The sequence below is a fragment of the Cydia pomonella genome, chromosome 7, assembly GCF_033807575.1.
Source record: "Cydia pomonella isolate Wapato2018A chromosome 7, ilCydPomo1, whole genome shotgun sequence".
NCBI lineage: Eukaryota > Metazoa > Arthropoda > Insecta > Lepidoptera > Tortricidae > Cydia > Cydia pomonella.
This window is the reverse complement of record NC_084709.1, coordinates 20,918,112-20,929,000: the sequence shown is the minus strand read 5'-3', so window position 1 is coordinate 20,929,000 and position 10,889 is coordinate 20,918,112. Positions and strand designations below refer to the sequence as shown.

Here is a 10,889-nt window from a genome sequence, read left to right as displayed (position 1 = left end):
ACGTCCAACATTTTTTGCATGTTAGCGAATAGAAATGTCTACATGAAAAAACTCAACACCTACATAGTGTTCGCAAAGACATACGCAAAATCAAATGAATTGTTTTTAACCTAAAGTTTATTTTCCAGTAAACCTTAATTTGAAGAGTTAAACATAGTTATTTCCATTTTAGCTCATCCGAAATCGAACGTGTCATCCTAGAAACGTCTTTTCTTTAACTTTTAAAATCTCACATTAAACGCCATCCCGAAAACCAAGCTTTATTGCCTAAAACTAGAGCATCTTTTCCAATAAAAGACAATAGACCGGCGAGCGTTGAACCCAATCTGAACCATTTTGCGAATATCAGACCGCCCGAAAACGTAAATCACAGCTCACACCAGCCGCGCTCGACGCACAAAATAGACGAGTATATTGTCGAATTATCCGATAAAAACCACTGGTCGTGCGACGCTGCGCACAGAACAACCTAGTAAGTATTATCATAATCAAATTTGATTTACACTAGTAAATTCTTGCCAACCGCCCACGGTTTATGCCAATATTTATAGTTCACTTTCGCGCAGGGCTTGAAGGGGAGTACTGCAGAATGCCGATGTACCAGAGACCTCCGTTCTGGCGGGTTCCCCATCAGCGACCGGAACCTGACGACTGCAGGGATTTTGGACAACGGAGACGGGTAAGTCTTTTTATTTGTGGTAACCATTAGTGTCTAAACTGTAATGTTTCTGAATTTATCTGTCTATGGTGTTAATACTCGTATTTGTGTTAGAGTATCAAGTTAATACACGGTGTCCTAATGAGCCATGTTGGTAGTGTCAGACATTAGTTTTACATTATTTATTTAGTGTTACATTTGACCTCGACATATATCTACTTAATGCGAAAGAATGCTACTCGTATGTGACAATTAAGATTATTTATTTAAAACTTTATTGCACATAGATATCAAATAAGTATAAAATCGGATCATAATGCCAAAAGGCATTTAGGCAATTTAGCTCGAATAGTAATAGGGTACTTTCCTATTTCGGGTGACCAGATGTAGTAGACGTATTTTACATGTTGTCCCGTATTTCAGTCACGAATTATACATTGCCCCGTAATTTGGCGAAACCAATACGGGACAGTACATTGTCCCGTAATTTTATAATTAAATGGCATTTAATGATAAAAATACCTATTTGAACAATATAGATTTTCTCGCACACAGCGGTTATTTAATTGATTATTCCACATTTTCCAAATAATTTACAAATTTTGGTGTTTATTAATATTTATTATTGTATTAAGGGTATTTCATTGGGTAAGTCAGAATTTGTTTGTATTAGATTAATCCACATTTTCTTATTCAAATAATTAACAAATGATTGATTTATGATTGTTTTAAGGGTAATTCATAAAGAAAATCAATGTTTGTAGGTATGTTTAGGTTATTCAGTGGATTATTTCACATTTTCCTTTCCACATAATATAAGAATTGATGTGTTTTATAATATTTATTATTGTTTTTTAAAGTCTTTCATTAAGAAAATTATAGCCGGTCAAACTACTTTGTCAGTAGAAAAGGCGCGAAATTCAAATTTTGTATGGGACGCTTAACTTTCGCGCCTACATTTTTAGGGTTCCGTACTCAAAGGGTAAAACGTGACCCTATTACTCCGCTGTCTGTCCATCTGTCACCAGTATCTCATGAACCGTGATAGTTAGACAGTTGATATTTTCACAGATAATGTATTTCTGTTGCCGCTATAACAAATATTAAAAAGTACGGAACCCTCGGTGGGCGAGTCCGACTCGCACTTGTCCAGTTTCTTTTAATTTTCCGCTTTTTTATACTGACAGAAAAGGCTTTACAGATTATACAAACTGTATAGGTAATTTAATTGATAATGCTAAATTTTAGTCACCAAAAAATAATGTTTATTATGGTTGCAATAGTGCGTAATCTTAGTTTAGTATTATGTCACTACCTGTGAGTTCCTATAATTGGCTTCCTGTATCTACTATATTTTTCTATGTTAATGTCACAGCTGTTGGATCTCCAAATAATAAAAAAAAAAAAAACACCAGTCCCGTATTTTAACCTCGAATCCCGTATTTTTAATGCAGTTGTCCCGTAAAACTGGAAATCAGATCTGGTCACCCTATCCTACTAGATAAATCAGTTTCTTTTTAGAACTGTCTAAACGATTTGCATTTGATGAATTTTATATGAAAACTGATATAGTGACGTCACGGTGAACTCTCCTACTTTTTTATTTATCAAATATAAATTGTGTAAAAAAATAACTGCCATCTATGTTTTTATAATAAATTATCTGGTGCTTTATGTTGTGCATGGTGTGAAATAATTTATTTTAAGTATATGATACATACCTTTTGCAGCTAGAAAACAGTGAAGTGACGTTGTTTCACGCATGTCGTCAAATTACTAAAAAGCACTTTATAAATAAATAAATGAATATTTGGGGACAATCTTACACAAATCGGCCTAGCAACTAGTTTCTAGGCAACGTTCTACATACATATATAGATACACACATACTTATATACATAGAAAACACCCATTACTCAGGAACAAATATTTGTGTTCATCACACAAATAAATGCCCTTACTGGGATTCGAACCCGGGACCATCTGCTTCACAATAGGCCAACCCGGTCGTCAAAAGAATCTTAAATATGATTAAATTATTTTCTTGCCTAATTTCTACTCCAATTTTTTGCTTGCCGAGGTTATATAGATATAGGTCACACAAGAACTACCACTACCTACTTAAATCTGAGTAGTTCACTTTTCAGCTCTCTCTCTCGCCACTTTCGTGGTTCAAAATTATTTTATTTCTACGAAAATCCAAACATCGGTGTTCGGTGTCGGTGTCAACTTTTGTTTTGACTGTCATTTTACTTAATATTTAAATAAAATAAAAGTGGATTATTAGTGTAATATTTTACTCAATAGCGGTTTAGATATAAATGTTTTGAAATTGTGATTTTAATTGCAGACCCATAAGTCAAAACAATAAAGACATAAAACCTTAATTGTGATTTTAAGACCAATCTTTGCAATTATTTTCTATCGAGCCGATTTCGTTCAATCCTGTATCGAGTACAACCAGTCTTTGAAATACATATAATTAATATGAACATATTATATTTTTCTTACTTGACTAAAACAAATAGTCTTTCTTAAAAAACTGTTTAAGTAACATCAATTTCAAGGACATTGGGTGTTGACAGCCTCTTAAACTATAGTTTTAGCTATTAGGTATGCCCGCTTCGTTTACCATCTTGGTTTACTATATCGTGGTAGGTACATAGGCAATAATCTCGGTCGATTCTGTAAGGAAACGCCAGACGCATTTAGATCGGCAGCTGCCAAATCATTGCATTACGTTTCGTTTTAGGTCATGATAATATCTTGTAATATTGATGATTGATATTATATTTATAACACTGTACAGTCATCCACAGTAATATTTTAAACGACAAAGCAGGCAATATAAAAGACGCGCTCTCATGACTCTGTCACTAAAGTCTTTTCATTTTCAGTGCTTCGTTGTGCAAGATATTATTACTGACTGTACCAAGAGGGATTTTTTAAAATATATATAGGCGTGTTAGCAATATCGAAGCTTTTTCTGGAAATTTAAAGTTTTTATCTTGATTTTACTTACTTGTTTATTCGGTGAACAAACAATTTGTAGGTGTCGAGTCCCGGGGCTCGATTCTCGAATGAAAGATTCGATACTTCAAAAATCGTAGGTTAGGTTATAGGTTATCGCAGGCTTGGTTTCAACAAGTCGACGTCATATATTGCGTTTATCGCAGTTGTCGGCACTCCTCTTGTCAATCCAATTCGACCAAGAAGTCTGCCGATGGCTTCTGGGAAAGACCTCGGTGAACCCAGGTGCAGTGCCCGGTTTTTTGTCTCCCTTGGGCATTCGAGAATGACGTGGGCGACTGTCTCTTCTGCCTCCATGCAGAGGGGCTATCTGTAGCGCGTAGGGTTAACAGGTGCTTGTTAAGTAGGTCGTGGCCAGTCATTGATCCGGTTAGAAGACGCAGCTGTGGCCTCTTCAGCTGTCTCAGCCCCCGTGACAATCCGGGATTGATAGTCGGGAGGGCCTCCTTCGCTTGCCTGCATGTGCATAGGTTTGACCGTACTATTGTTTTACCGTACTGTTGTTGGAGCGTGTTCCTGAACCAGGCATAATTATGGTAGAGATAGGTATTAGAATTGGCTCAGGTCCTGCCACCTTCAGATCCGAGCCTCCTCTCGCCAAGATGTCAGCTACATCGTTACCTCGCGAGTTGCTGTGTCCTTTGATCTACTGCAGAGAATATGATTAAATTGAATTATGGAGACAGGGATACAGCATCACATAAACAGCTGAGTTGCGAATTGAAACAACAAAATTATCAATCAAACCAACCAAAGCATCCTATTTCTGATGTCGGTTAAATGAAGTATTCATACCATTTTGGAAATTCCAATGTAACTCTATATTCAAAAACTGGAGCTAAATACGAGAAAAAATTCTAAAGTCTTATTATTTGTACCAATGCCTAGTTTGACGGAGTTTTAAAGCAGGCAGGAATCAGGAGCCGATTTCGCCGTTCTCGAGTGCTTGAAAATCAAAAATCGGCCTCCTGCAAAATGGCCGAAAATCAAAACAAATGCACGCTGGCTCCCGGTTTCCATGAATCACAAGTTTTGAAGACAAATCGTAGCTGCCAGCAAAACGTGCTATTTTTCATGATTTGTTTACAAATCCTGTGTCAGCGATGTGTGTGTTCGTCTATTTTTATTTTTGTATGTATTTTTGCTTTAAATGTAAAATAATCGCACACCTGTGTCAGCGATGATTAAGCTCGTCTTTTTTGTGTATTTTTGCTTTAAATATAAAATAATCTTACATTGTCATCGCCTTCGAGCCAAAAATTGAGAATTTTCTTTATTTTTGTGTCGTAAAATGGCCAAAATGGGACGCATGACTTATGTTATGGGTACGCCTCAGTATTTGTTCGTCTACTACCATTAATGTTTTTTTAATAATCTCAAAATAGAAATTTGGTACCTAATCATTATCCTACTGTAATATAGTCTCCCAAATCATGTGGAGTGTACTTGCACAACTAAAATATTTAAACTGAGGGGTCATCCATAAATTACATCACACGATTTTTTTGATTTTTGGACCCCTCCTTGTCACACCTGGTCACGTTTTGCCAACCCCCTCCCCCTGGTTTGACGTCAGATATTTGGCAATTTTGTTTTCAACGAAATCAGCAAATTCGAAAGTATTATTATTTGAATAAGAAATTTGTTTAATAAAAACAATATTAAAAATTTAATGACACAAAACCGATTTGGAATAAAAAAAACACGAATAAAAAAGATGTCATTGTAAAAACCTATTATTATAAAAAATAGTACAGAAAATACAAAAAAATCAGACCAATTTTCGGTTACAGTTGAAGTCAAAGTGACTTCACAAAGCTTGTGATTCCCCCCTCCCTCTTGTCACAACATGTCACATTTTCTTGACCCCCTCCCATCCCCCTAAACTTGTGACGTAATTAATGGATGACCCCTAATTATTGAAAATTATTCTGGTTGGGTACACCTAAATCCTCATCAATGTCTCTAGAACGGTAAATATTCGTAACAAAATTCATGCTCTCGCTTTCAAAATCGAAACTGAAATTGGCAATCAATATTGCCCTAGGTTCCCGTAAATCGAACTAGGTCGATCGAGGCAGGGTTGCAGCGGGCGGGGCGCGCTAATTTTGCCACAACACCGCGCTTAGCCGTCGAGAGCGCACCGCGTGCAAGCGTGCAAGCCATGGGGCGGCTGCATACGTTCGTGGTGACCTTACGGAGGGAGCACAGGGACACCAACTGGGGGCTCCGGCTGGTCGGCGGGGCGGACCTGGCGACGCCGCTCATTGTGACAAGGGTAAGCGGTGTAAACAAAGCTGGAGTTGTTTACGCGTGGGCTGGAGTGTTTTGATACCGGCCTATGTGTCACCTGTGTGTTGTTTTTGAAGAACTTTTTTTTTTTATAGTTGCTCGAATGTTTTGTATGTTGTAATGATCCTTGATGTTTTATTTGCTCGCCAAAAACTCTAGCCGTTTCAAAATATAATGGTGGTAATATACGAAATTTTTCAATGTTTTCATGATCTTTTAGACATAGAGGTGATATTTACGGACCGGTAATGTAAATAAAAGTTATTATTTTTCATATTCCAATTAGTCTGTGTTGTCATGCATTCACCAAATAGATAGTTTTGCTGTTAGAAATAGTGGTGTTTCATTTTTTTTCGTAAGCCTACAGAGTAGGTAAACAGGGTTGTTTTTGACGCGTATGTGTCTTAGTGATTTCTGTTTTTTAATTCATGGAATCTTCAAGACAGCTGATAAGGTTTAATGATTGAGGTGTCTATTAAGTTCGTAAAACCGAAAATGGTACCTATAGAAAAAGTTTCGCGCGTATCACCGAGATTCATATTATAATTTGGAATCAAGCGATTCGTTTATAAACTATTTTATCTGAAAGTTGAATATACAGCCATGTTTTTAAATTGACTCGTTTTCAGTATAAAATATTAAAACGTTTCAAACGAGTTGTCCGACTAGACCATCAACAAATCCAGAGCGATGTCTCTTTATAACCGATTTATTCTTAGATGGGCGACGCGTTCGACAGCCGCCTTAGAATTGTGAAGCTTGACCCCATTTTGATGCCCTGGCTCTTAATCTCACGGAAGTTGGTTTTTAAAGTCGTCTATGAGGACAAAGTACTGAGGTAATGATCAATAGATTATGAATCTGCTTGTAAATCTCCAGAACTATAACTTGCTTTAACCGTTAATAGAATCGTTACACATGGTTTTCCACGAGGTAGTCTGGGACTATTAAACCAAGTATAATTTATTAATCCAATTTCGCCTTCACAGCGGCACAGTAATAATTTCTCACCGACATAGTTTGGTTATATTTTTACGAGCTATTAACAAAAGAGGGTCACATGGTTTGATTGTTGTTGCCAGACATGTGTGACATGTTTAATGTTATCTTTTGTTGATGTCGTTGCCTTGATGGGAGGATATAGGTACTGAACCAGATGTACCATCACAACCATATCACCCTACGGTACCACAATGATTGGAGTACTGATTTTAGTTTTTTTTTTAATACTACGTCGGTGGCAAACAAGCATACGGCCCGCCTGATAGTAAGCAGTCTCCGTAGCCTATGTACGCCTACAACTCCAGAGGAGTCACATGCGCGTTGCCGACCCTAGTATTCCCCGGCACTCACCGGCAGGAACACAACACTATGAGTAGGATCTAGTGTTATTTGGCTGCGATTTTCTGTAAGGTGGAGATACTTCCCCATTTGGGCTCCGCTCTAGATCTGGAATGATATCCGCTGTGATGTGCCCTACCACAGAAAGCGAGATGACATTCACAATGCCCATACCTCTCTTTTGGACGTAGTTTAAGGACGTACCCGGGTCCAAAGTTCTCATTATTAGTAGTTTTAGCTTATCACCACACTTATTAACAGACTTAAAAATTTCGGAAGGGGTAGTTCTCAATTTGTAGCATTTTTTTTTCCCCGATTTTACGAAGACGGTCGGATCGATTTTTTTTGTTTGAATGAGTACTTAGTTGGCCCTATTGTCTTCAGTTGAGATTTCCAAGTTTAAACTACTCCAGTATTCTGTAATTCCGATAACGATGTAATAAAATGCTAAAATGGTGCTGATTTTATGATGCAGTTTGAAGGTAAGCAAAGGAAATCCTCGATGGAAAATCACAAACACATCGAGTTTAGGCTCATCAAAAAGGTCTCGATAAGTACTTGATAGACACGCAAATGAGAAAAGTACAGTAAGAAATAAAAGTGGGTTACAAAATAATTGACAATAACTTGCATATGACTATTTATCTCATTATACTGCTGATGAAGACCTATCATTAGTATCATTACTTATAGCTTGTCAGCAGTATTTGGTTCACTAGATGGTGCTTCTCTGAGAGAAAAACGTATTTTTTATCACACATGCATTGGGTCAGGCACAAACCAGTACCTATATCTTCTCTTTCGCTAATCCTATTGGTACAATTTCCCTTTTTTGCAAAAAAGTCCCTGTTGGACCCTTTACACAACAGTTTTAGTGCCGGGTTCAAATCCTGGAAAGGACATTTATTTTTGTGTTTATCACAAATATTTGTTCTTGAGTTATCGATATTTTCTACCGTACGATGGCCCACACTGTTAACTGCGCATCGGTGGACCTTATAACAAAAGGCATAAGGTCCACCGGTGGACAGTTAAGAGTGTTGCTGTTTGTACATACCTACTTATATAAGTGTTTTCGGCGTAATAAGTACATATGTATATATTATACCTATATAATATATATTATTCTATCTATCTATACATTGCTGTCTAGAAGGTACCCAGGTACCCACAACACAAACCTTATTGAGCTTACTGTGGAACTAAGTCTATCTTTGTAAAATTGTCCTATAATATTTTATTATTATTATTTATTTATCTGCATAACTTCAAATGTGTGTTAAGTCCTTATCTCATTAGGTATCTTGGTGGGAATTAAGCTGCTAGAGTCCGTCTGAGCTAACTCAGCACCTACTTTGACAGAACAAAACAAAGTGGAAATTTGACATTTATGATGACATTTTTACACTTTGTCTTAGAGTGAGGCCTCACTGGTGCGTTGCATTGCGTTTGCGTCGCGTCGTTCGCAATGCATTAGAGTGAGAGTGAGGCCACACTGGTGCGTTTCGTTGCGTCGCGTCGTGTTGTTTCGTTGCAAGCGTCGTTAACGCTGCATCGTTTTACATAGATTTTTTTGGACATGCCACATTAACACGTTGCGACGACGCGACGCAAACGCAACGCACCAGTGTGGCCACACTCATAAAATATATGTAAAACAACGCTACGACGACGCTTGCGACAAAACAACGCGACGCGACGCAACGCACCAGTCCCACTTCATTGATGACGATGATATTTATTAGCACACTTCCTGATAACATTACATTAAATCCATTAACGTTATCTGGCGACCTTCAATGCAATAAATCTTCGATAACCTTGATCCCTTTCTCGTGCTTCTATTAAAATATTCATTGCTTCCTCCCCATCTGGTTAGTGAGTCATTGCAATATCGAGACGGACAGCTGAGTGATATTGGAAAATTGAACAAAAATAAACAGGTTTATTTTTACGGGTGCGTTTTTTGCAACCAAATACCATAATATAAATTGAAAATCGCATTAAAATTTGACGTACATATAGGTAAGTATGTAGGTTTTGCAATTTAGAGTTACCCATGCCCCGGAGTTAATGGAATCCAATAAAAACACGGTGTACTCGTACACGATGTAGGTAGTTGCGTGTCCCTTATACCTATATTATGATATGTTCAAATCGCAAAATTATATTATTTGGTATCTAAAATTCTACAAGTAGGTACAAATGATTACAGTATGCAATATAGTAGCAACGACTGAACCGACAATACATCATAAAATATGTAAAAAATGACGTGGTGCCGTGACCAGGATCCCCAAATTAGTCACAGGGTTAGGTTTTTGTTTTATTTTGCTTTTTTAAGTAATTATTCGATGATAATAAATTTGTTCTTAGTTATTATGTATTTGTAGCCATAGTGAATATAGTGTTTTGTGTCTGCCTGCGACTTTATGATTTATCTGAGGCACCGCTAAGTCGACTTCTTTCCCCGAAGGCATTCACGGCATTTTCGAACCTTAGGTATTGATGAACCACTCTAACTTAGTTATGGATGAAGCTTTTGCCTTATGCCTGAATTTTGAGTGACTAAGCGGGCATAATGAAAGAAAGGTATATTCTCAATAACATAATACCGGTATAAGTACCCGTATTTCCTAGTGATAGAGCTATGTTGAATTAGAACTATTTTAATTTTTTTTTATTTTTGTTATGTAGCCAGGCAATTGCGAAAAGTGCCGTGTGCGGTTGCCAATTCTATTTATTTTAAAATATCTCTCATTTTGATGCGGTCATTGTAATAGGTAATTAACTTATCATTATTAGGTAACAATTTATGACAGTTGAGTTCTATGGTTTGATAGGTAGGATTCCCATAGTCTTGAATCATACATCTACATGACTTTTGCACGAAAAGTTTCTATAATCTAAATTTTTATTTTAGTTTAGTAGGGCACGTTTTAGAAGTTAGGATTATCTTCTGTATTAAAGTAGTAGGTATAGGTAGCATAATTTCGTAGTCATGTTTGGCTCAATAATGTATATACATATAACGTTTTTGTTCTAAATTTTCATACCACCCATATTATAATTTTCACTCATGTTGCACACAGATATAGGTTGTTTATTTAGTCACCTGCAACAATTTACGGGCCGAATATATAGGTCATACTCAGCAACTTTTAGTACATATGGGAGCAACCCCTAAATAGCGAAAAAAAAAAATTACTGTATCATAGAAAATGTCATGGTCAGACAGCCAAGATGTTTGAAACAGACATATTTTTATCCCAAAAAAAATCCCTTAAAACTGTAAAGGGAGGTGTAGGTTTGTATGGGGAATCAATGACTGCTCAACCAATTCAAATTAAATCTACGTCTACATCTTTGATTTAGTTGAAATTTATACTAAACTTGACTTAAGAGCCCATCAACGTGCTCACTAGCCCAACTGGAAAGTACTTGTGATTTTTTATATTTAACGATAGATATTCAAAAAATAGGGCTGCTACGTACTTTATTTTGTCTTTAAGTACCTTTTGAATACATCAAACTAGTTTTTATGTTGCTTGACTCGTCGATTTATGAA

The 10,889-nt window shown here is 36.8% G+C and overlaps 1 protein-coding gene across 9 annotated transcripts in view; it reads left to right on the top strand.

The window, feature by feature from the left end:
- The first annotated feature begins 328 nt into the window (after positions 1-328).
- The window catches only part of LOC133520126 (PDZ and LIM domain protein 3), a 38,922-nt gene continuing 28,361 nt past the window's right edge, over positions 329-10,889 (top strand). For 6 of the 9 annotated variants that reach the window (XM_061854461.1, XM_061854459.1, XM_061854460.1 and 3 more), the window contains exons 1-2: positions 567-679; positions 5,736-5,966. In XM_061854461.1, coding sequence (XP_061710445.1) covers positions 590-679; positions 5,736-5,966 — 321 coding nt within the window. In that variant the 5' untranslated portion in view covers positions 567-589. Of the gene's footprint in view, positions 473-566; positions 680-5,735; positions 5,967-10,889 lie in introns of those variants that run through there. The other 3 variants (XR_009799704.1, XM_061854463.1, XM_061854462.1) reach the window with 3 other exon arrangements.